The sequence below is a fragment of the Sylvia atricapilla genome, chromosome 6 (genome assembly GCF_009819655.1).
Source record: "Sylvia atricapilla isolate bSylAtr1 chromosome 6, bSylAtr1.pri, whole genome shotgun sequence".
In the NCBI taxonomy this organism is placed as follows: Eukaryota; Metazoa; Chordata; class Aves; order Passeriformes; family Sylviidae; genus Sylvia; species Sylvia atricapilla.
Genome location: NC_089145.1, coordinates 11423328 through 11450654, shown reverse-complemented (window position 1 = coordinate 11450654; position 27327 = coordinate 11423328). Strand labels below are relative to the sequence as shown.

At 39.7% G+C, this 27327-nt stretch overlaps 1 protein-coding gene across 2 annotated transcripts in view; it reads right to left on the bottom strand.

Annotated features, from left to right (window-relative positions):
- The window catches only part of TRIM66 (tripartite motif containing 66), a 42402-nt gene extending 16206 nt beyond the window's left edge, over positions 1-26196 (bottom strand). Inside the window, exons 1-11 of one of the 2 annotated variants that reach the window (XM_066320785.1) lie at positions 25984-26196; positions 25822-25858; positions 17502-17605; positions 13753-13900; positions 9326-9458; positions 8991-9107; positions 8090-8204; positions 7216-7362; positions 6972-7089; positions 5176-6014; positions 4035-4196 (exon numbers count right to left, since the gene is read on the bottom strand). In XM_066320785.1, the coding sequence (XP_066176882.1) occupies positions 4035-4196; positions 5176-6014; positions 6972-7089; positions 7216-7362; positions 8090-8204; positions 8991-9107; positions 9326-9458; positions 13753-13900; positions 17502-17510 (1788 nt within the window). In that variant the 5' untranslated portion in view covers positions 17511-17605; positions 25822-25858; positions 25984-26196. The remainder of the gene's footprint in view (positions 1-4034; positions 4197-5175; positions 6015-6971; positions 7090-7215; positions 7363-8089; positions 8205-8990; positions 9108-9325; positions 9459-13752; positions 13901-17501; positions 17606-25821; positions 25859-25983) is intronic. The other variant, XM_066320784.1, reaches the window with a different exon arrangement.
- Positions 26197-27327: the final 1131 nt, after the last annotated feature.

The following is a 27327-nucleotide window of genomic DNA, read 5'->3' as shown; positions in this document are numbered from 1 at the left end:
GTTTCAGGTACTTTATGGTGCTTGAGACAAACAGAGCCCAAACTAAGAAGCTGGAAGTTGTTGTGAATCAAAAATAATACAACAAATATAATGCACTACAGAACATTTCCACGTGTTTACATTTCCATTACTAATCTTCCTTCCTCAAAAATTATTTGTCAGAACCACAAACTATGGGGAAAATGGTCAAACACATGAACGACCGAAGTACAGAATGGCTTTCAGGAAAGAAAAATCCAACTCTAGAGAGACAAGTAGTCACTTTTAAGCTTCAAAATGAAACTTTCAAGAATAAATTCAATGTATACCTATAAAACACAGATATTCAGAATGGGGTGAATACAGAGTGATTATTCACTGTTTTTCCTAACACAAACACTAGAAGGTATCTGACTGAACTATCAGGCAAGAGACTTATGATAAGCAAACCGAGGAACTTCACATGCAATGCAAAACTCAGTGTAGAATGCTGAGGAGTATCCTACACTAGTATTAAAATGGACCCTAAAAAGCGTATTTGACAAATTCACAGAGAAGGGGTCTACAAAGAGCTCTAAACCACAATTGTCTTGAGGTCTGAACCACCTTCAGGTCAGAAAGTCCTTGAAAGTCCTTCTGGCTTTCAGTGGATCATCAGCTTATATTTGTTTCTGATGCCCTTCCCTAATGACCTGCTGTTGACTATATTTATATAGGATCAGATGCAGATGTTCTGTGATAACTTACTAACTAATACAGTGCAAAGATTATTCAGAGATTCCCTTTAAGCAGAAGATGAACTAACAGACCTAAGGGTCTTGCTCCAAACTACAGAAGGGGGTGCATTTTATGGGGTGTGAGGAGGAGAAATGTCCAGCTGGCCCTGCATCAACACCCACATTTTTTGCCATGGTGCCTGAGGCTCAAATTACAAATCTGTGCTCTAGATGTACAGTAATCAGGACATTTCTTCAAATGCAAGATGCAGCCTATAGACCTCTTGCTCAACACAGCCAGAAATTACAATTAGGTATGTGAAAAAAAAAAAAAAATAGACACTGTATTCCTGCTGCTAATATTCCTGAAAACACAATTAGGTCCAAAATAACTTATTATTCTTCCCTTTATTCCAGGACAGGTGACCTCTCTAGTCCTAGCACACAAATTAATAACTTGTTATCATACTATGTAAAAGCAGCAAGATCATATCACTGCAGAAGGTTGCTAACCCTTTGCACAAAATTGTTAAACTGATTGAATACTCTTTCTTTCACACTACAACTTAGCAATTCCAAAGCTCGTCCAAAATCTCTTTACTAGAGTTTGGCGCAACTCCTGGAAATGCAGTGCAGGTAGCACAACAGTTATTAAGAAATTTGTTCTCTGTCTTACTGGCGTTCTTACTGGAGAGGTTGGGTATTTGACAGGCATGGAGACAGAACAATTCCACAATCCAAACCTGAGGTCCTGGATATGTGAGTGAAGTATTCGGACAGAGGAACATGAAGTGAAATCCATTTTTCACATCAACAGGCTTTCATTCCTAGTGTGGCATTTTTTAAAAGGTGCTAATCCAGCCCAGGATTATGCAAAGTGCAGCACTTGACTGATACAAAACAATCAATGGTCTAAGTATAGGAACATTTATTCTGCACAAAAAAAAATTAATTCACAGAAAAAAAAGTTAGAGGAATATACAGGAAGAGAAACACTAACAAAATATCACCATTAATGTTCCAAAATGAGCAAAACTATCCTAAACTATTGTAAATCATGAACTATTAAGAACATCTTCTCTATATTGTCTTACAAATAAATATAATTCTGTATGCAGAAAACTCATCTAGTTATCAGTCAATAATATCAAATTCATACCATAAACATGCTTAAAAATTAATGCACAGAGGCTTAGTTACATTAGCAATCAAGCCTTGCCCCACTCCAAAAGAAAGGAAATCACTGAGCTAATGAAAGCTTTTATTTCTGGGGGTTTTTTTGGACACATCTTGGCAACCACATCACTAAACAGTTAATTCAGGTGCACACTGCTTTCTCTTTAATGAAAGAATCTCAGCAGACAGGGAATTATGTACTCCACTAGGAATATTGTGCCCAGCTGAAGGTTGTCAGAGTTCAGCAGAAATGCAACACAAGGCCAAGAAGTCCAACAGCAATTATTCTCCAAAAGACAGAACAGTTCTTCTTCAGGCAGCAGCTTTATCTAGTCATTTTCTCTACTTTTTTTTTCAAGTATTTCAGACTTGTCCACATTCACTTTTCTCCATGTCTTCTTCCAAGACGATCTTGAGAGAGATTAAATATTCTCAATATAGGCCATGTGAGAGCACATGGACAAACACCTGTGCAGAAATTTGTGTCTGGAGATGAGGGGGAAAACGTTTAATCAGGTGAGCTAGATGAGAATGAACAGACACATTCCCTTGTTTTTAAACAGGAGCCAATCTCCCATTTAAACTCAGATTTAATTCAATTGTCAGCAAAAGCACTCAGACATTTTTAATGAGCATTCATGAAGAATATATTTCAAGAGTTTACTTGCTGTGCTTTTTCCCTTCATCATTTCTAATTTGCCACTGCCAGAGCTGTCAGTATCTTCATCCCACCCAGATGTCTTCAGCCCAAACAGCTCATTAGAAGAGACGAATACAAGCAAAGGTGGGGTTCTGTAGCTGTTAAACATTCTCACTTCTTGGAGAGGTACCAGGCACCTCAAAAAAACAGACACCTCTGTGTTTTGTTTCCTGCACAAGAGCATACACTTCTCAACACCATGAGGAAAAAACTTTTCTCTTTTCCCTAGAAGCATCCTCCTTTTGCCACCTTCTCAGCTTTTACAGCAAGAAACCAGCCCTTTCCCCTTTATTACTCCTGCTTTTGCCATCACACTACACTAATCTTGCCCTCTCTCTCGCACATCTGCTTCCATTTTCTTTCCTCTTTCTGACATTTCTTGCTTAAGCTGTTGGGAATAACCTTTCACTACAAGTCCATGAAACAGATTTCTTTGTGGCTTTCAAACCTGATTTGCATGCTGCTTCCAGGCCCGTATCTCTGCAACTCCCAAAGGATCTCCAACAATTCTCTGGATGGGTATTGCATCATAAATATGTTGCATCAACAAAGTCACATACAAAAGAAGGAAAAATAACTTGCTTTTTGAAGACCGAAAGACAAGTACTTCCACAATACTCCACACACAAATTCCAAGAAAAACAAACTATGAAAGTCTTTTACATGGTACACAAAATGAGTCACGCACTGGAGTAACAAACAGATTCGAAAAACCAGAATGCGACGTGTTGCTCGGAGTGTTTTAAACAAACTGTACAGAGGAGCAAAAGGCAGCTTTCTCTGCTTCAAAAGCACAGGTGATATCCAGAGCCAGCAAGGGTCTACTGATAACTATTGGCCTTTCTGGTTGTACTCATGCTGCTTCTTCAATGGTCAGAGCCTCACAGTAGGTGGGAAGACCAAAGTCTGGAACTGTTTTGTATTAAAACATCCTAGATATACAAAAATTGTGATTTCTCTGCTTATACATGAACAATAAGAAGAAGTATAACAGATTTTAAGGTACCACATCTTCAGCAGTAATTCGTGGTACTGTTTCTGGGGCAACTATTTTGATGACTGCTTCTCAGGCCTGATTTCATCAGCACCTCTGATTCTCACTTTATTTTTTTTAAATTAACTGCTTCTAGCACGGTAGTTAGCAAGTCCTAATAATTAAATCCCTAGACATAGGAGCTAGACAGAATTTAAGCAGTGAAGAAATAAAGTATCTATTTATTTCATGTCTAACAATCATGTCAGCCAGACCTAAACACTATCAGCCTGTGGAGGAGTTGCTCATCCTGGCACCTTACTGGGGGCACACACAAGGTTAGGCTCTGACTATGTTCCAAAATTTACAAGCCATCTGGATGACTTTTACTGCATTTTAAATTTTCCCACAAGATTGCAAATTCCAATGCCATATTCAAGACTATCAAATCATGTTTTCTCTTTAATTTTTTTTAAGAACTTCTTTATACCTTTCTCTCAGGATGGAAAGTTGATTGCTGCAGTGTCCTCTCAGGGGAGTGGCTCCTGACACTGGTTTCTTCATCTAATGATTGTGACAAGGAGGGACTGTCACTTTTGTCCAGAGGAATGACAGGCTTCTGGGCATCAGCTTCTGTGAAGCTCTCACAGACCTACAAATCACAAATGAGAATTTGTCTTTTCAACAACTCAGAATAAAAAACAGTAATAGATTTGCATCATGTAACAGCATACACATTATGACAAGTCAAGTAAGCTCTAAAACAACAGAGATGTTCAAGGCAACCCTAAGCAGAGAGATCAGTGGAGAAAGGTTTCTCTCAAACATTAATGAAGTTTTTAAAAGAAGACTCAATAAAGCTGCTGAAATGTACAGCTACACCAAAAGTCTGCAGTCTTCCCTTCAAGGTAATCTACTTTGAGAATTATTCAAGGTGGCAGCTCCACAGAATTTACACAATGGGAAGGCCAAGCCACCTTTCCACCATTTAAAATTAATTTCCAAGCCACTTTATTCTGCAGCTAATCATCCTTGTAGTTTGGATGCTCACCACCAAGCAAAAGAAGGATGCTCACCACCCTCTTCCAAAAGAAGGATTCTTACTAACAGAGGAAAAGGGAAGAGATCAGCCCTGCTGACAAAACTGTAGTACAACGTGTGAGGATAATGATGGTAATCTTAAATGACATGATGCAGCAGCAAGAGAATGGGAAATAACTCACAGACCAAGACTCTGTGTTCATTCTCTTCAGCAATAATTTAGAATCTAATGCTTTTTAAGGGCTCGGGGCTTAATGTTCCAGCAAAAAAAAGAGACTTGAAATGCAGAGTGAAACTACTGCAGTCCTCCAGTCACCTATCTACAAAGGAGGAGTGATGGTGCTTTTATTCTCCCACATTGCTGCTCACCTTTTCTACTGAGAGATTCAGATCTTTGGGATCCAGGGTGGCTATACAGCACTTTACAGAAAATTCTGGCCCAACCTGGATGAGGCATGAAGCCTCTCTGCTACATACATAGGCAAGACACCAACAGAAAGTTCAGGGAAATACATGAAATCTCAGAGGTGTGTCCAATTTCTGAATTCACACTGACTAAATGCAGTAAAAATTACTTTGAGAGAACATACTTGTGCTTCATCTGGGACTTGTTGCTGCGCTGGGGCTGGCTGCCTCACTATGTAGTTGATCTGGCCAACTATAGTCTGTTGAACATGCTGAGGTGGCTTGGCTTGGTTCAGCTGCAAACTGGGCTGTCCCTGGGCCTGCAGGAGAAGCTCCAGATCCTTTTTCATCTCCTCCAGCTCCAGCTGGTGGTGCATGATGTCCAGGCTCTGCTGGATGACTTGCTTGTGGGTGCTCTCTTCGTGCCCTGCCGGGGGGGATGTCAGGGGCAGCTGCTGCTGCGGGGGTGGCTGCGGCACGTGGTTAGATTTTATCTTCTGGAGATGGCCCAGCTGCACTCCCACGGCTGATGTCTGCAGAGAAGCCTGTTGGGGGCTCGTGTGAAGCTGCTGAGCCTCGTGGGAGGCAGCAGCACAACCCTGCTGAGGCTGCTGGGGTGGGAAGGACTTTCCCACCCTCCCGGACGCGCTCTCGGGCTCTGAGTGTGGCTGCTGCTCCAGCCCAGCCTGGGGAGCACCCCGTGGCTCTCTGTCCTGGTGCTGCAGGCTGTACTGCAGAGGGACGTGCTGCTGGTGGAGTGCAGGAGGCTGGTGGAAGCTCTTATGGTGGTTCATGTCTTGGTAAGAAGGCTGGGCCTTGCTTGGGTGAGGGATGCTGAGGCAGTGGGAGCAGCACAGGGGTGCAGAGCACTGGATCACAGGTGGGAATGAGTGTGGCTGGCTGCTCTCCAGCTGTGAGGCTGGGGAGTGGTGCCCACGGTACAGAGAGGGTTGTAACCCTTGAATATTTCCACAGAGAAGCACGTCTGGGTGAGAAATGTGTCCACCTTCCATTGTGAAACCGCCTGGAAAAAAAAAACCCAGCAAATTTACTCCTCCGTATGCTCTTGACAAATTTATACAATAAAAAATTATACAGAAGGCCATCATTCACATTTCAAATACAGAACATATCCAAATATCCTGTCCAAACAGTCTACCAACATACATTCAAGACAAATTTTCCAATATTTATCTAGTTATTTCAATTCACACCAAACTCCCACTGATGTCAGTGGAGCTCATGGAATTACTCAGCAAACACTTTGAAAAATTGATCTTATTTTATCTTAACTGATGGATATGGCTTATACTTTCATTTTTTAATGAAGTATCTTCTCATCCATAAGCAGAGGTACAAAAGAAAGCTTCTTTTATTTTTAAAAAATAAAAGAGATTAATGTTACACAGGTGAGACTCAAAGGCTGGAGACAGAAGTGGCCTATGACATGATCTTGTCCATGCTTTTCAGCAAGAGATTACTCCCTGCAACACTTCTGATAGTGTTTTACTCCGTTCAGATTTGAATACTTTAAAATAAGAAGAAAATTGATCTTTTAGATCACTGATCAGTCCACTGAGCTGAATTTACAATAAAAACCCATTGCAGCTGGGAAATCTATAGCTGCTGGGAAACAAATTCACCATATGGACATCTGTTACATAGGTAACACTGTAATTATTGTACATTCAGTATCTTAAAACCATCTTTGTGCCCATCAATTCCAAGTGTCTCAACACTGCTCAGCTCATTTGGCCACTAAGACAGTGAAAGCACCAGACATCTCAATGGTCTTTTGGAGAATGGGTATAAATGGAGAGAAAAACAGGAAAGGCCAGCCACACTCACTTTTCTTCAGCACACAGCAAGAGTTTCAAAACTGGGTGTCAAAACGAAAAAGGAGAGCCCTTTAGGGGAGGTACTGTATTGTCTACATCTGTCTAGCCCAGCTTTGGGCATTTACCTACTATAATTTTCTTACCCAGATTGGAGAGTTGCTTAGTCCAGTAGGAGGGATCCCAAGTGAACCTGATTTTCAGAGGAGGGCCCGTGTCTGTGTTGCAGTTTGTCTCTAGCAAGCGCTGGATCTGGAACACAATCTGGTGACACATGACAGGACAATGGTTTTATTCACAATTCCAGGATCCTGGAAAGCATTTTATTTGATCAACATCAAACCCTTAAAACAGTTCTCACAATTACTGCACAACAAGCATTGCTCTTACCAGTTCCTTACTGAAGAGAAATGGGATGGTCTTTTTACTACACACAGCCCAGCTGATGAAGTTCTGGACATGTTCTACCTGTCTGCCCAAAACCACAACACCTTGCAGTTGTTGCTCCAGCCTCTGCTTCCTCTCACTGGTGATTTTCTGTTAATAACAGTAGAAAAGGGCAGTCATTCTTCAGACACACATAATAGAGGCAATCATTGGCCCTATGCTACGCAGTATTTGCAGCAATACTGTTCTTCACAATCTCTTTAAACCACCAACCACAGAAAGGAAGCGAATCCAACCCAGGAGATAAGCTTGAATTCAGGAAGGGCAATGAACTTCCCCAGGAGTAAACAACCTGCATCATTTGGCCTTGGTCTAACAGAATAACATAACCCAAGAAAGCTTTCCTGTCTGGAAATTCTGATCAGCAGTATTTCTCCTCAGCACATTTCAAAATAAAATCTTATATCTTTCAACAGGACATCCAAAAACTGAAGAGTCAAAACTCAAAAGTTCTGTTACAGAAATTAGAAGAAAGAATCATTTCTAAAACAGGTTATTAATTGTGCTGCTAGTGGATTTCTACAAATTAAACATTAAAATCAGAAGCTGGTTGTTTTCTAAGTACTCAAAAGGTGCACACATGTTCTCTGTAAATGCATTAGAAGCTGTGGTTAACGCATTATAAGGAAACTTTTTCCCACTTCTCCCTGAATCTTTGTCAACCACAGAAGTCTGCAGAAAAAAAAAAAACCCAAATATTTGAAAATATAAGGAGTGGGACAATAGTTCCCACAGTCTATATTCTTTCCACTGGCACTGGGATTAAATTTAATTTAGTTTGATTTCCCAAGGTATCAAATAAACTAGCTTTACTTACTTCCAGTTGTTCAAGGAGGATATTTGTTCGTTTATCAATTTCATTCATCAGAACCATCTTGGCCATTTTTATTTGGTTTTCCACCTTTTTGTACAGATGTTTTACTTCAAGCAACCTGTGGGTAAGAGGTGGATATCCCTGGATGAGCCAGCTGTGTGTCATTTATTCAGCAGTTATTTGCTACAAGGACTGATATGTCTACTGACAGAACTGCAGTGAAAGTTGTATCATTTCCCATGAGTTCTCCCCCACTTCTCTGGGCCCTGACCACCCCTCTCTGGATGTGACAAGCTAATGCTGATGGATCCTCTCAAACACCATGACAAAAACAGTCTTTAGCTCTTTTTTAACAAATACATCCATAATATACCCAAAACTTCCAGTTTATACTAGATTATAAGCAGTATAAATAGATTTGTACCCTTGAAATGGTTTTATTAATACAGGAGACAGATCTAACAGCTACTAAATGCATAATCCGTAGCTGAAATTCAATAATGCAATATTTTCGTTTTTATATTCATCTTGACTGAAATTGCACCTTGTTTTGAGGTTTCTTGAAGAAATAAGGTATCTTTAAAATTATCTTTATTTGTGATATTGTAGTTCAATTATTTGTAAATTCTAGTTCAGAAACAGATTATACAAAGAAATCTTATCTCTGACGTCAGATGTCACATGCCTTACAAAGAGCATGGAACTGTATATTACAATGCCATGACTTGTCAGTACCACTTAAACATGAATTTGATATTTTTAATCTTCCCAATCTTTTCTATCCTCCAAGAAAAAGAACCCTCAGCTGCATTTAATTCTGTTAACCTACATTTAGTGAGAATATTATTTACAGATCACCTACATCCATGGAAAAAAAAAAAAAAAAAAAAAGCTTAGCCATTACCTGTCTTCAATCTGCTTGGCTGAAACCTGAATTCCATTCTTTTTCTCCTCCACCTTAGATATGACATTCTCCAGGATAATTCTCTGATTTTGCAGAGCTTCATCAAGATGCCTGAACCTGTGGAAGAAGGGGAAATTCTCACCCCGTGGTTTTCCACGAGCAAACAGGTGAGAGCAGGGAGGGTTCCTGTGAGGGCAGCGAGCCTGTGTTAAATCATTTGTGAGTGAGACAACCGAGTTTGCTGTGGCTTTTAAATTCAGACCAGCCAGCAGCTTCAGCTGGAAAACACGGATGGAAAGTGTTCAATCCTGCTGAGCTCCACCAGCATTGTGTACCTGTGGTCCCTGTGCTCTGCCAGGAGGCAGCAGCGGCAGGTGAGGGTGTCGCAGGTCTCACAAAACACCTTCAGCGGCTCCTGGGGGTGCCTCGGACACAACAGGGAGAACTCCCTTGCTTCATCTTCAGCAGCTGAGGAATGCAAAGAGAGGGTGTCATTGGCAAGGAGGAGAGCTCAGGAAAAGAGTAACAAATTCATGACTTCATGGAAAGTCTCGATGAGATTTTTTTTTTTTTTAATAGGCACAGAACCTGGAACCATCTGATTATCTGAGGCTGGGTTTGTTTGTATTTTTTTCCTTGCACATCCTACAAACTGAGCACACTAGAGGGGCTCAGGAAAAAGCCATCAAAACAAATCATACTGTCCTCTAAACTCTCTTGAGTTTAAATTATCATGATTTGGAGCATCTGCCTCATGACTTTAAATGGTCTTTAAATGGCATGACTGCCCTGGTCTGGTAAACCACTCAAATTTTAAAACCATTTTGTAAAATGTAGAATGGCAAATACATTAAATAAACTTGCAGTCACAGTGGAAGCAAGGAAATCCTTTGTTCTCAAAAAGTCACATGAGCTATCGTTTTCCAAATTTGTGTTTGTTGCAATTCTGTTCATAAACTTCAACAGCTGGGGCTGATATTAGGCCCTAAAATCTGTTCTTAAAAGGATTTTATAAAGAGTAGTGTCATAAAGAGTAAGAATGACCAGTGGGCATGCAAAGTGGAGGCCTTTTTTTTGTAGAATTTATTCTTGCCTTTTTTCCTGAATGGTAGAATATCTTTAGAAAGAAGGAACCCTGTCAACAAAAGATGCCAGGAAAAGACAAAGATAAACCATGGCAAAGCCAGCCCTCTAGCATGAAACAAAGGGTCAATTGCTTCCTCACAGTACTGCAACAAAGACACTATCCCATTATTCTTCACATGTGAGAAATTAAACAAAACAATCATTCTTAGATAACACACAGTGATAAAAATTTCAAATTATATAACAGCATTAATAATTTATATATCATTATATGCTTATATGAAATAAGAAGAAATATTTCCATTTTCCCACACCAAACCTCTTACTTATCTATACATTTCTATACAACCCAATCTGGGGCAGAGACCATGCTGTCAGCCTATAGCAAAAGGAAGCCTTTTATAGATTCAGAAGTGATAACTATTGCAATAACACAGATCCACAGAGTACAATAAGCTATACTGGCTCAATCACTTCATTTTCAAATTGTAAAATTCACAACAGAGAAGTAGAAAGGCAAAGAAAATCTCATGGCTAACAATGACAATGTAAATATGGAGAAAATCCATGCCACTCTCTAAAAAACACATCAAATTGCCCAGTTTTTAGATTGCTATCTACCGTAAATATTTCTGAAGAGCTTGATTTATTTCCCCCAGTTCAATTGACTTTCATTCCACCTTCTTAACAATGTGCAGGAAGATAATTTCTGACAGATTAGGCCAAGATTTTATGTAAGTGTTACATAGCTTACATTGTTATGAATGAATTACTGTAGTGTCATATTTTATTCTTCAGGGAAGTTTATTGGTTTATGTCATTATTTAATCAAATGCTAATAAATAGCAATAATAAAGGCAGAAATTAGATAAGGGTTTTTTTAACCCACTCCAATATTTTCTACTAGCAAGGATCAAACTGAATTCACCTTGACAGCAATATTTTTTTTCTGATTATATTGCAAATATGTACCTTTGCATTAAAATCTGCAGCTGACAAGCAAGCAATGAGGTTGTAAAATGAACACATATTCAATGAGGATGTCAAAGATCATCCCCTATGTGATTCAGATTTTACATCTTAAAAGGAAAAAAAAAAAGACCATTATAACTTTCTGAATGTTTATGGGCTAGAAAAGGTTTTCAAATGTTCAATATCTGCAGAGTATACAAGCTGTTTTTCTGTAAAGTCAAAATCAAGCTTTCTATATTAAACTGATAATGAGAGGTCTTTAAGGTCCATGTATCATGAAGTCACAATCCTACATAATGTTTTCCCACTTTTTCTCTCAAGGGTTCTTTAGCCTTTGGGTGATTGCCATCATACCAGAGAACTCCTTGGGGTTTTTAATACCATGTCAGATTTAAGAGACAAGCAGGTTTCAAATGCAGACTAAGAATAAAATCAATATTATCTAATTTCAGCACAGACCCACAGCCTCTGCCACTAGTAATCCCTTGACTCAATTGACATATCAGTGAGAACTGCCACTGAGCTTTGGTATTCTTGACCTACTTTTACACAGCTCAGTGCAACATTTTTCAGTTTTGAAATAAGTTTAATACTTAGAAATCAGGTACTAAACAAAGGCACAACCCAATTTTTTCTAGAGGCAGATATCTAACCCAAACTACCCATTTTAGCCTCTGAAAAAGAACCTCTCTTGGTGACCACAGAAAGCTCAGCTTCCCTAAATTCTGATAACTCATCATTTGAGTCACCATTTTCTACAGCCTATTATTTTCTTTATCTCAGGTGGATCTCTTGAATAATTAACAGAGTTTTAATTCTCTGCTGCTCTGATGAGTTGATGTCAACTTTGGAAAAGCGATCTCGGCTAATGGAGTTCTGGAGCCTCCACTTGCACAATTCACAGTGACTGGACTTTGGTTTTACAGGTAAGTGCTTTACCTTGAAAGAAAACAAAAGGTTTCCCAGGGGAGCCAGGCTCCTCTAGCTCTGTCACTCAAAAAATAGTTTATTAAAATTAATAGAAATAAGAAGGATTTGATGTGTTTGGTAAGGGTGTTTTACTATTTTACTTCATTTCTGACCCAAAGATAGAACAATTTAAAGGTGGAAGATCTCTTAATAGTTACAAGGGCTTACAAAGAAGGTGGCTGATTTCAGAACACTCCACACAGACTGATGATGGTATGTGTTTATTCCCAGATGAAAGAAACAGACAACAGTCTGAGTTCTAGTATATCCTAGTATTTGCTTTCTCTGAACTATTCTGAAGGGATATCTATGTCCAAAATAGATACAACCTACATAAATAATAAAAGCATTAATAAAAAAGCACAAACCACATGCCAAATAATTTCTATATTAACCAGTCCATATATGAACGACCAAGTTCCTCATTCATTGTTCAGCACATGGAATTTAGTACTAAAAACATGAGAAAGAATTCTAGTTTTTGTTTTCATGTTTTTATCTGCATCTTTTTATTTATATAGCACACACAAACCCACAGCTAGGCCAAACATATAATTTCTTACCAGTATTTGTCAACAATATGAGCTGGTAATCTCAGCTAAAGTGACATGAAATTATAAACAGTTGGAACCTCAAACCCAGTCCTTATCTTGTCACCAGCTCGAGAAGAAAAACATATTGTCCATCTGGTCAGGACATTTGAGGGGAGACTGGGGGACTTCAGTTTATATTATTCTCTAGAGAAGATCCAAAAAACATTTAAATGTAATTTGTGCTTTTTTTATTATTACCATTCTTATGGACTTCTTTTATTTACACTCTATTTAGCAAAGGCGTATTTTGTCTCAAGCGCCTCAAACTCTGCTTGATATTAAAAAACTCCATCCATGGCAAGTCTAGACTTCTACAAGAAAAATAATAAGCAGTGAGCTATTTTTATTCCTTTTTTCTTTTTTTTTGTCCTTCCTCTTCCTTATGAAGAAAAATAAGCAAAAATGCTTATTTTCAGGTAAAAATTGCTTATATAAGTTTAGATTAGCATACTCTGCATCAGATTTCTGACATATAAGTAAAGAAAATAATGAGTAATAATAAGAGATGGCAATCCTTTCTGCAGACTACCATTGTATAGGGATGAGACACATTTGCCAGTGGGCTTAATTTGTGCTTGCTCATATACTCTTAGGAGACATTTCTTATTCCAGACTTAGGAAAGGAACCACCTATAGTGATCCCAGCCTTTTGTTGTCTGTGACTCCCTCACACACCTTGTCCACACACACAGGAATTGCTTTGTCATGGTTGTTTTGGTACAGATAGACAGGTATTTGCCAGGGAAGATTGGAATTTCCTTTGGAATGTAAGCCTTTTTCTTCTCCTTTTTGAAATTATTTCTTCAATGAAATCACCCACACTGGGACAGAAAGCCTGAAAGGGCAAGACTGTTGCTGTTGTAGCCCTGCTAACCCTGTCCCATCACTCCATACATTGGCAAAGCATGAGGAGAAGATCCTATCTGTGAAACACAAACATCCAAACTTTTTTCCAACACCGTGGAATGCTGATTGCGGCAATGGCCCTAAAGCTGGAGAAAAATCACAGTCTCTTATTGACACGTGCATATCCTTCTGAGTCACACAAAGCCTGGTGTCTGTGGCACAGAGCCTGCAGCTGCTGCTTTTGTGACTGACAAACTGAGATGAGAACAAAGACAATTCCCGTGCATCCCCAGTACCTGTGCAGCCTTTCAGGGATACAGCCAGGAAGTGCTCTCCAAGTTCCTTGCCATGCCTGTGTTCCTCTGTACATGAGCTGCACAACCACTTATTGCATCTTGTACAGAGGCTGTGGGCAGGCCTCTTCTCTTTGCACATGGAGCAGCTCTGGGAACAAAAAGAGCAATTACATACACACATAACAAATCAGCTCTGCAAACTGTTGTCTTAAACAGATTGTGATTCAGATTGGTGGCATTAATATTTTTTGTCCTCAGAACAAAGCAATTCAAATTCTTTTAAGAGTCTGATTGCAGCCGTGTAACATTCAGAAAAACACATAAAACATCCTAATGGTGAGTCAATCTAGAAAACAACATGGGGACACCCACATACTATTAATGAAAAACTTAGTTCCTATGCTCTAAAGAGCTGACTAGAAATGAGCTCAGTTTATATCTTGATATCACATGTGGTGAACTGGAAACACAAGGCACAGGAACACGAGAAGACCTGGAAACCTTAATTAAGTATTCTCTCTATTGATTCAGCAATTTAGGGAGTGCCCTTTGCTATATAGGCCATGCTGCCTGGATATGTCACTAAGGGGAAAATGAACAGAGCAGCACATAAATGAAGTGGGTAATTCAACACTTGGTATCCAGAATGAACTCAAGAGTCATTTCAAGACAGCTACAATGATAATTCTTTTAGAAAGGATTTGCTCTAGGCATAAAACACCTTGTTTCAAAACTCTCAGTAGTCATGTGTTTGACTCACCACAGCCACAAATAGACACTAATAGGCAGAGTGAGCACAGTGATGTGAATTTACCATCAAATCATAAAGGCTTTACCACCACTTTATTAAACTGATGCATTTCCTTCAAGACTACAAAATATCTATTACAGCTATGTGCATACACACACTCCTCATCAATACTGTTTCTACTCAGGGCTACTCAAGCAAATAGGAATAGATGGCAAAATCACTTCCTAAGGTGTCCTTTCTGCTGGGCATCAGATTATCTTCAATTGAGCTGTGAATTGAAATAGTTGCATCCCAACTAATTGATGGGAAAGGTGAAGAGAAGGATGCAGCAGCCTCTGCTCAGCTCATAACCTTATGCAAGTTCTGGTGAGTGTAAGGGAAGAGTTTCTCTTCATGGTGGCTCAGGAAATAAGAAGTCTGAAGGAAGAACTATTGCAGTTCTTGGCTGGTTGCCTCAGTTTTAAATTACAGCTTTAACATTTCGTGGAACATCCATATCCACCTGAATTCTGAGACACAAGTGACTCAAGCTCTGACTCACTTCAGCACAAGAAGAAAAACTTTTGTTCTGCTAAAATTAATTTAAATTTTATCATTTCCTTCCATAGGTCTGGCATTTCACAGGTCTCTTATCAAGCCATTACTCGAGAGTTTCTGAGTATTCATTCTCAAACAGATTAGGCAATTCTTGACCATAAGACAGCAAAGTTTTAAATGTGTTTAATGGTCTAGAGGGGGAATTGTTGCTGCAAGCCAATGTGCTATTTTAGCCATTTGCTTATACACACAATAATTTAAACCAAATAGCAGGAATACTTAATTTGGTGAACAAAGATTGTTATATAAAAAGAAGTGACTAATCTAAAATATACCCACTTGGTCTAGCTTAGGAAAAATTAAGGAATGCTCTGCCATAACCAAAACTGCTTTTGCACAGGTTTACCTGTAACAGTTCCGCTGTCAGTGTGATTGGAATTTATATTGACACTGCACTGTGTTAACATCACTTTTCAGTTGCAGAGTGCTTCCAGAGTTACATTATTTATGGTGTGGAAATGGGCTTTTGGGCAAGAGATTCTGAACTGAGTATTTTGGAAACTGCTGCTGGCATGTAGCATGTTTTATCATTCATGCTTCACTCTCACACACTGAGGGACACCTTGCTGCTTCCAAACACTTTGTTACAAGCCTTGACAGACTCCCATTTGAACAAATAAGGAAAATTAAGACAACGGTGGCAGCTCAGCTGTGTCTCAGGGGGATGATCTGCTGCTTCTCGTTTTGATGTCACTGGTGGTGAAACAGTGGCTTTAATTTGGGGTGTGATGGTAGTGGCTAAAGACAGCAAGCAAGCAAAGCTATGTGATTTGACTTAATAAAAAGGAAGCTGAAAACTATGAAGGTTCACAAGCTGCTCTAGGGTACTCCTGTGCTCCAGTGAGAAATCTGCGTTACTGAACTGCTCTTAGGACTCCTGAGGGATTACAGAAAAGAAAAACCTTCTTTTAAGGCTGGTTAAAAAAAAATCTAATGCTTTTGAGGACATTAGATATTCTCATTTGATTTCCTTTCTACACAAATTCTCATTGAAAAGCAAATGATGCAAGTCACAGTAATTAAGAAGTCCCAGTATAATAAGTGCATTTTAAAAACTCAGCAGTATCTTACAAATTTCCTTCCTCTCTTTGGAGAGTGCATGTGAATACACCTCTTCTTGTTTTACTTCAACTTATGTTGCACCCTGCAAGCAATGTACACCTGGAGATGTCAATACAGTTTGCTTGCCTTAATTATTTTTATTTCCCCAGAACACTCCATGGACTAGGTTACACATTCTTTACCTTTTAACAATTCTCAACTTTCTCTGTCCCTCCTCTCCACCCAAACTAGTGGCAACTACAAAGCTGTGAGAATAGTCCTGCCTGTTCACTGGGTGTTTAACAGCAGTTAAATCCACCTATGTACAATGCCAATTCAAGGCAAAAATAGTAATCCAATACCTTCCTTTGAATCCGTTCCCCAGTGGGAAACTGCAGTATGATGTGACTGTTTTTATCATTAAAACAGACAATCAGAAAATCATACCTGCTCACATGACCTAATGGATGATGTTGGTGTAACAATTTAGTCAAGAGTCGGTTTCTGTGGCTGGCACATACAGAGAGGGGATTGTCCCCTCTACTCAGCTTGAGAGGTACTCATGCAGAGTATTCTCCTCAGTTCTGTCTCTATAACTCAAGAGAGACAGGAGCTGATGGAGAGAGTCCAGAAAATGGGAATGAAGAGTCTGGAGCATCTCTCTAATGAGGAGAGGCTGCAGGAGCTGGGCCTGGTTAGTTGAGAGAAGGCTGAGAGGGGGTCTCATATAAATATCTCAAAGACTGGTGCTAAGAGGATGGTGCCAGACTCTTTTCAGTGGTGCCCAGGGACAGGACAAGGAGCAATGGCCATAAACTGAAACAAAAGTAGTTTCACCTCAACATGAGGAAGAACTTATTCACACTGTGGGTGTCAGAGCCCTGGGGCAGCTGCCCAGGGAGATCCTGGAGTGTCCCTCTCTGCAGACATTCAAACCCACCTGGATGTGCTCCTGTGTCACTGCTCCTGTGACCCTGCCTTGGCAGGGAGTTGGACTGGATGACCTCCAAAGATCCCTTCCAATCCTAACAATTCCACAATTGTTTGCTTTGCGTTGAGAGCAGAAAGAGGACAATGAGGAATCCAAGACATTCAGTACCTACCTAATGTGTCGATTATCACAGACACATTAGTATCATTTTTAATGGACTATTTACAATACAGAGAGTAAAAATCCTTCTTCAATGAAGGTTTTAAAATTACTATGAAGGCAGTACGTCCATTTCTGGTAATGAAGTTATTGCAGTGCTACATAAGCAAACTGTAAGCGAATCTTGGTTGTTCAAAAGGAGGTTTGCTCTGTTTTCAGCGCTCATCTGGCAATGTTTCAACAAGCCACAACTTAGTGGCTTTCACTTACCTTTGCCATAGCTGAATCACCAGTGGAAAAGTCCTTGAGGAAGAAATTCTCAACTACATCCCTTGCAAAGCAGGTCTGTTTGCACGCAGGGCAGGAAAGGATACCTAAATTTAAAAAGAGAGAAAACCATCACAAATAAAGCAATGCACACCAGCCATGTGAACCAGGAAATTATATAAACCACACTTCAGAATTGTGACTTTTCTGTATCACATGGGCAGTTCCAGGAAACTAAGATGTTCTTCAAGTCCTAAGTGGCCAGACCTGGTTCAATATATAGAAATGAAAAGCAACAAAATTCCTAGAAAAACACTATATATCAGTTGACTCATTTCCATGTTTCTTGATAATATCTGCATATCCAAATTCTCACCTGGCTGGGAGATGATTAAAACTGAGCTGCACTTTAAACTGTACCCTGTTGTTACAGATCTACTTGTGCTCTGTGAAATTTTCTGTGGTTCTGGACCAGCTTTACCCCACCATAAAACACTCCTTAATACTAATTTCACAGTGCACGATGCAATCCAGGTGAAGTGTCGGGGGAGTAACGAGCTGCTGACAGAAGCAACAAGTCAGAAAAAACACAAAGGAGAAAAAAAGTTTCATAAGGAAAATTATTATAGTAAATCCAGAGGTGGCAAAATATGGTCTCCCCTAAAGCAAAGCAAAGCAAGCAGCAGAACCTGGCTCCAGCCTTATTAATAACTGAGCACCACTGGGGTCAATCTCGTGTCTGCTTGGGCTGGGCAGCAACAGTTTGAGCAGGTGTCCATAACTGTACACTTGCATTTTTGCACCTCTGATATTTCATTCCTTGACTTCTCAGACTAGGAGCTCTATTATATTTGACTGTGTTGGTTTGGGGCTTTGCAGTGAAAGGACACTGCATTTTTCTGGTCCCATTCCTGCAAACCACTGTGGATCTGAAAAGAGTCCTTCAGAGAGGGTGATGGTGTGTCAGTCTATTTCACCTTATCAAGGTGCATCTTCTTTTTAATACAAGTTTTTTCCATTCTATTAATAACAGAATTTCCATGCTATGCTTGCCTTGCCAAATCATCTATTTATAACTAACAGTATTTTCTATAGTTCTAACTCCCTTAAAGGAAGGTTTTAAAGCAAGATCAGCGACAACATTTTACTGTTCAATGGGCTTTTTTCCCTTAAGTCAAAATTATTTTTGCACATGGAGAGTTGCTAGTAAGTTAATTAAACCTTAAGTTGTCTATTACTCTTCACATTAGACCATAATCAGAGACTCTCCTATTTTCCAGGTGCTTGGTATTACCCATCCCTTGGGAATGGCTCCTGCAGTCCCTGGCCAGGGGCAGAATGCTAATTCTGAATGTCTCCCAGTTTCAGAGCTGGGCTAATGTAACTTTAACGGCAGCATTTTACACTGACAGGGACACACAGACCCCAAAACGTTCCTACATTTCCTTTTCTGACAAAAGCACTACTCAGATGTCTGAACATTTTCCCTTCCATTCACAAACATTTTGAGGAAACTGAGTTCTGGTACGTCTCCTTTGAAGAGTATTCCTTACTAAGAACCACTTCCATGAAGTTTGGATCTCTTTTAGCCCAAGTTTTGTATAAAATCAAAAGCATAAGTGCTTTCTATTTTTCAAGGTTGCATTTACAACAGAACTGTGATTTTGGGCCCCAAGCAGCAGACCACAATCTACCTAAACTATTCATTTTACTGTGCATTTCACACAACCCTGAGAGCTCATGCAGAGAGGAGAAGAAGCAGGCTGTGCCCACAGGTGACTGTGCTACTCAGCCAGCAGTCACCCCAGGGGAAAGGATAACAAGCAATTTCCAGTGCTCTGCTCATCAGGCATGTAAACTGAGCCTTGTTTAAGGGTGTTTGCTGGCAGGCGTTACAAAGGTGCTAAAAATTATCTGATAAAGATGCCCACGATGGCAGAAAGCTGGAGAAGCATTTTTAACAGATTCCCTTCTTTGCATCCTTCCTATAAGGAATGCAGCTGAAAAAGTATCTGAATTACCTACAGATTTTGTAGCTAATCACATTTTCACATGTTGCACCCTAGCACAACACAATTCCTTTATGTTGGTGGCACTGAAACCTCTCCAAGCCTTCCCCAATTACAGTCCGTGAGACTTTTAGGTGCCTGCTAGCATCTCTATTCTTTGGGGACAAAGCAGGAGGAGGTCAGACGAGCTGTGTTACACTGACAGTGCCTCCTGCTCCTTGTCAGTGGTGCTCACTACAAGCACCGGTGAATTGCAGCACCAATTCCTGGGAGCTGAAACACTCCTCAGGTTTCCCTGCCAGCCCTATCCGAAGTGGCACAGCTGGAACAGCAGCAGGAATAAAAAGATGGATATATTCTGATTGATAAGCTGGAAAGCAAAGATACCTGCTCTGCAAGCAGCCTCTTAAATAAGTCTCAGGGGTCGTGCTCTAATTCTCAGTGCAGTCAATAGGAAACCAGCTCCTGACTTCACAGAGCTGCCTGGAGCCCTTGGAGACTTGGAACCAGTTTCTTTCTCCCATAACAGCACTGCCAGCTCTTGATCTGGCCAACACTGAGAGAAAACCTCCACACTGAGGCTACACAACACTCTGCAAATGGACCAAAAGGGAAATAGCCAACAGGTGACTCTCTGAAGAAACCCATGGCTTTCACAGAGACTCATTTATGGGCTGTATGGGTGAGCAACCAAAGCTTTCCTGGGAAACACGGGGCTCTGTCCCAGCAAGGACAACTTCTATGGACACAATACACAAGATAAAAAAGGTTACTACTGATGCTACTATTTCATTATGTTCCAACACTATTCGGTTTGTGTAGGATGTTAAATCAAATTAAACCAATTGAATGATACTTCATGGAATGCTTATGGCCTCAGGCACCTTCACATGAGCTTTAAATTCTGCTAATTTGTTACAAACCAGTGAAGTATGGAATACAGTGTAATTAGAATGCATTTCATTTGATAGTAAGCAAGACAATATTTATAGTGTTTTTAAATTCTAAAAAAAAAACTTAAAGAAAACTTCAATAATTTTCATGCTTAGAAAACATAAGCAAAGCATGGATTTCAGTTCTGCACAAAAGCCTCCCTTATATGTGCTGAGAAACACAATCAACAGTTTGAAGGTAAATGACATTACTGCTGATTAATATTAAGGGACATCTAAAAGTGATGCCCTGAATGGCACAGCACAATTTTCTCCCAGGTTTTAGATCCAAGTTATGCTAGTAAGATCAGTGTTGTTCCAGAGATACACATGGAGCAAGGTGCACAGGTCAGAGCTGTTTTAGACCACCAAGTACAGATTTGACTGACTAATATCAGAGTGTTTTGTAAACTGTAAATTGTAATGATTTCAACTCTAAAACTCCCTTAGGATGAACAGAAGGCATGCAGAGCCATCAGCTTAATTTAAAAAAAAAAAAATTTAAAAAGAGCAACTAAGAGAAAAAAAAATGGGGACACAACAGCAACAGAGTATTGGAAGTCATTTCCTACTGACAGGTGGGCTAATCAGAAACACCTAATACTGCATCCTATATCTAAAACTTTATTAAAAGCACAGGAGACAGATGTGCATCTTGGTAAAAGAGGGATTGCCTGAGCGTGATGGCTTTGGAGATCAGATTTGTTCAGCTAATTGGGTTTATTCGATACCTTTTCCACTTAATGAAAACCTGTGTTCCATGGAAATGCCTCATCTTTTTCAATATGAATTCCCCAAAGAATCAAAAGTTAGCTTGGCATAATAAATACACTACAAAACACTAATTGTGGAGCAATTAACCTGAAATTAAGCAAATGATTACATACATATTTACAAAGAGCATCACGCTGTGCTCGCGCTCAGAGTGCAAACCACCAGTCAGGCAGATTTTCCTGGAAGCCCCTTACCTGTGCTCTGGATAACGGGCCAGAGAGCTGCCCACAGAGTCACCTGTTTTGGGGACAGGTGAGTGGTAAGAACTGCATACACAGGAACTCCCCAGCATCAGGCAGGGCTGTGGGGAGACTGAAGTCACCACACCTCTCCCTGGAGCTGCTCCCTCTTCTTTGGCCAGGAATTCTGGCAAATCAGCAGGGAAGAAAGGTGTACTGAGTCACTACAACGTGCAGAGTTTTTTTTCCTCTTGCCTTCTTTCTTGCCCTTGCCTCTAGGATTCAGTCAGGCCTCTGAAATCTCACCTTGGTCGTATTTTTCCCCCAATAAAAATCCCATAATCAAAATGAACAGCAATGTCCTACTTCCTTTCTTGCCTGGGTCTTCACTCAATCCTTAGACTGGAGCAGAAGGGAAGAGAGGAGCTTTTCCAAATCCAGGTAGCAGCAGGTCTTACAATGCCATTCACTCCCACAGCACTTTTTGCAGACCATAACCTAAATATTCTTCTTGCCTTCCTACCTTACCGCTGCCTCTGAACAACACTGCTAATCTGTTTTAAGAACCTGCACCTTGCAGACAGCTCATTTAAATATATCATTATTAGAGCACTGTGGGTGAAGGGAAGGGTAGTCAAAGCCCTGGAGACTCACTGTTTGTACGTATGAGAATGATGCAATTTCTCGATCTAAACAGCAACTCTGCAAGGAATTACAGGACTCAAACAACAGTTCACACATTGGGAAATCAGGTACCATCATGATTGTATTGATATCAAAACCTCTAGAAGTAGCAAAAAGCTGACAGAGACCTTAACATATTCTATTTTCGCATGGAAATTAAATTGGCAGGAAGGAGATACTAACATTTGCATAAATTATTTTTTAGAAGTTCAGTGCCTCCTGCTGTTTAGCGCTTGAAATCATTATTTATCACATCCCAGTTCACTGCTATAGAGATGACCATCAATTTAGGAAGGCTAGCAAAGATTCCAATGCTGGATATAAGCCCTGTTTCACTGTGGTACACAGAATAAAGCCCTGATTCAGAATTATATGCAGGTTCAACCACATATAAAATATTCTCAATGTATTTGAGCTACCAGCTACTGAAGAATCTCTGGCAACCACATTGTATTGAACAGACTCCTACAAAGTGCCAGTACATGAGGGATGCAGAGAAAAATTCTACACTTAAATCCTTCCAGGACCCCACTACTGCTTGCAGCCCCATCCCCAGCAGACCTGTGCACCTGAACATCACCACTGAAGGCACCAGCACCAGAAAGAGATGTGCAACTTTGTGTGTGGCTGTGTTTATTTATGTACAGGCACCTCTGAGCCCTGAAAATCCTAAGCAGTAGATGTTTGCTTGGCTGAATCAGTTTGCAGCCCTTTTTCAGCAGCCATCATGTTCATTTCCATTCCCACACTCCCAGAGTAACTCGACAGAGAGTTGGGAAAAAAATGGAATTTCAGAGGCAGTGGATCCATTAGTCAGACACAGATGCCCAGTGTGGACACTCCAACTCCACACCTGGCAAATCCAAAAACAGCTTTCAGGAAAACAACAAGGGTCTGCCTTATCCTGCTCAAGCCTCACCTCCCCACAGCTCGGATCTCTCACATCCCACAGCACTTTTCTGTTAATGAAAGCTGCAACACTGCGCTGGACCCAGCAATAATAACACTTTGAGTGTCCCTTTGCGAAAGTACAAATCAAGAAAGAACTAGAATTTCTGAGTGGTTTCAAGATTTTTACTCCACCCATACGACAGCGATCTAATTTCTAAGTGACAGAGCTATGGATCATTCACAGAAATCATCTCTGAAGTGCCAACTGAAACCTCTCCACCACTCAGGGACACCCAGTACGGGAAAAGCCACAGCTCTCACTTCAGTGTCAAGGTCTTCCAGTATGGTCAGTGTTAAATAGAAAGAACCCTCAAGCTGACTGCCTCAGAAATAAATCAATGCAGATAATTTACTACTTATTATCATGAGAATCGATTAGGATAAAGAAACAAACAGTGGAGCTACTACACACACCACATTTGTACTTGCTGTTCACATGTTGCACCTATTCCTCTGCTCTTTTTCCTCCAACAACCACCAGAATAATTATTCTCAGAGAGCATTAACTACAGCTCAAGCTGCAGGCATAATTTACATTTCCTTGAAGACCCAATTATAGGTTATAGGAAACAGCTCTGAAGACAACCTCCCACTCTCTATAGTTTCATATTTATATAACTAAACCCCTCATTGTTTCACTTGCCTTTTGGATCTGGCAGCCAAACAGCACAATGCAAAGGCTGACTAACTTTAAACCCAGTTTAAGCTGACTAAATATAGACATTATGAACAGTTTCTCCCTTCGGAATAATCTTTCTACTTCCCTTTTTGGAGGTAAAACATACACTTGGTTCTAAGTGGCTCTAATTAAAGCAAAAAAAAATTATTAATTCCTTCAGAATTAATAGATCATTGTATTGCATCACTTTCCTGCAATGAGTGCATCAAAACAAGGCAATTTGGTATCCTGGAGATACCACAGCTCTACCAAGGCAGATAAACTGTCTCTCTGTAAACCATATTGCGGTTTTAAGAATTCTGTAGGTGTTCTGTGTTTCTCTGTTTATTTTTCTATTACTTAAATACAGGCTGAATACAAGCTAAGGCACTGTGTGTCGACACCTGGAGTCTCCTGAAACAAGTGCTCCACACTTTCTATGCCAAAGCTTCATACTGAAAATTATCCCTGAGCAATCCTAGAGCTCCATTCTTTTTCTAAATTAACCCCCCCTCTGAAGATCTCTCTGACCAACACCTTGCTGATTTTGGATGTGCCTCACTAACAAGCATTCACAATTAAGGAGCCACAGTTTTTTATATATATATATATATATATATATATATATATACACATATATATAAACACACATATATATAAAAAATATATATATGTATATATATACAAAACCATACAAGCTGAAGAAAACTGTTTATTTTCAGCAGGAAATAATAAAATGCTGCAAGTGGACATCTATCAATAGTCAAAGCCACATTTGCTCTCTTTAAAACTTCAGGTTTCTCTTGGTTCTACCCAATCTGTTTGCATTTCTCTAATATATAACCCTATTACTTTTCTTGGCATTAAGTTAGCACAACACCAGCACAGACAGCTTTTGATTCATGCAAAGAACATGGGTAGAAACTACACCACGATTTTCCAGGATTTTCGTTATCCAACCCAGAAAATTACAAAAGGGCCAAAAAAAAATTTAATGAAATTGCAGGAAAAAAATAGCTCAAAACACAAGCTCAATACAAAAACAAAATACAATTAAATCCACTACTTCACAAGGCAATTAACAAAGCTGAGCATCTACTAATAACATTTTACTTTACAGGTTAGGCTAATTACACCATTTGGCCACAAAACGTTAAGAATTCCAGGGCTTATATCAGCAGTAATCTGTAAGGTACTTCAATACCAATCAAACTTTTCTGATCTGCCTTGTTCTCAGAGGTTCTAACTGTGATTGAGCAAAAATTACCTATGATTTTTCTTTATTTTAAGGAAAAAAAAAACAAACCATCATACTCTTTAGCTGAGACAGTCTTGCAAAAACATGAACTTCTCCCAATAATGCACCTCCACAGGGCCCCATTTGACTACTTTTGGATTAATGTGTTGATGACACTTCAAGTACTGAATGAATTTATATCCTTGAATATCTTACAGAGAGGAAGATTTGCAAATGTGAGGCAACTTATTTTGGCATCCACCTCCAGTTCAGGGAGGAGGGATAAACACAGGAACCTGGGTGAATCTGGTTTTGAATGGATTTAGAATTTCCTGAGAAAGCTAGACCCAAGGACACAAGAACCAACATCCCACCACGAGTGGCAACTCACACAGGCAGGAGCCTGGGAAAGTCCTCACTGGAGACATTTCCATCTCAAGAGATGTAAGGAAAAGAGAATGTTCTCACTCAAGCCCTCTCTTGAAAATTAGTCTTTCCCATGCAGTAAACAGACTGGGAACAGATAACATGCAGATCTGCAGAGGAGGAGAATGGGGGTTCTAGGCTACAGGAAGACAAGGAATAAAAAAATAAAACAATAGGAAAGCAACACTGGAAAAAAAAAAAAAAAAAAAAAAAAAAAAAAAAAGAAAAACTAAGAAGCTTAAGGTTCCCTTCATAGAAAAAACATACGTAGGCACCAAATACACAAAGACAAATTCCTTTTTCCACTCAAATTACTCTCAGTTCTCACAGCTGTGGATCAGTTCTGATGGCTGTGCAGCTTTTCCATAGGAGCTCTGACTGTTACCTCAGGGCTTTTACTCATGAGTCACCTCAAACACACACAGGAATAAAAGTTCCAACACCAACCCCCATCAAATGTCAGCTCCACTTACCTCCAGCTTCTCAGCAACGTCAATACAAAACAACAAACTAGAAAAGAGTTCTGTGTTAGCAGAGTACTGCTTGTAGTAAACTGCACATTCAAATACTATTTTTGTGACAAATACCGGAATAACTTCACTTGAAAATATATCCATTATTTTTCCCATCCTTACATTTTGCTTGAGGAATTCATAGTGAGTAAAAAACACATTCTTCTTACAGGAAATATTTTACATTTACTCAGCTAAAATAGTTTAGCACTTACAGTTTACCACGGGCACCTGCATACAATCAAACTTAAAGATGACGCTGAAAACTGGAATTGTACAGCCCATAAGTCAGCAATCAGTGCAGGTAAGACAAGCAACATTTAACATCATGCCAGCAGAAGAGTTCACAGATTTATCCTGCCTGACCTGTGGTGGCTGCAGTTTCAGTCACTGGCTTAATTAAGAGACACAGATGTTTTGGGTTTGCTGCTTTCCTTGCTGATAGATTAACTCAGTCTCTGCACCTGGTGTCTCCCTTCATTTACTGGGTCATCACTGGTCATTATTTCTTTTCTCTAGTCTTGCTCTTTCCGACAGAAGTCCCCTACCTACCTAAGAATGAAGAAGTAAACAGAGAAACTCCAGGAATACAGAAATAAACTAGTATTTATTCCATTTTCCTACAGACAATTCCTGATCCACCTGAAAGAAATATCCAATATTTTAACAACTCACAAGAGCCTGTGGCTGCACTTGATCCAAGATCAGCAAGTAGTAGAAATTCACTTTTCCACTTGGGAAACAGGAAGAAGGAGGAGAGGAAGGGCTGAGAGGTCAAATGAGGATACAGTAAAAAGTAATGGAGTGCTTTTTTCAACAGTCTTTTATTAGAGAGAGTTTCCTCAGACTTCAGGGCAACTATGACTGAGTATTACATTTTTAAGGAGATATTACTTGCAATGACTGCCTTGTTCTCTTTCTCTCCTTCTTCTACCTTCATATCTTTTTCTGTCTGTACCCTGTACATGAATAGCCTCTCTCCTTTGCCTTTTCCTTCAGCTTTTGAGTTTTGACAGTCTTCCAACAGTGACCTCTTAACACTGATTCCATTTGTTCTCAAACCTGAAGTAGTCTAGTTTATGTCATCTCATCAATTCTGATCATCCTCCCCTCAGGGAAGGTATCTTCACTTCCTACATGTTTCTAAAATCTGCTACAGAAGAGATAATAAATAAAGCCTCCTACTCAATTAAAGTTCAAAGTCTTTGAAAATACAAGTTACCTGCATGCCCTTGCTCTTCTTATAAATTAGTAATGAGTCTGGAATGCTTCACCCACAGCAATTAAGACTCCTTGGGTTAAAATTACTGTATTCTGTCATCTAGGTTTTATTCCCAAAAAAGTTACACATTTTCTATTAACATCACGACTGAAAACTGTACAGATAACTCCAAGATGTCAAAAGGCACAACCAAAAAAATGCTTCTTATCCTCACCAGTTTACTCAGCTTGTTAGGGTGAGGTACA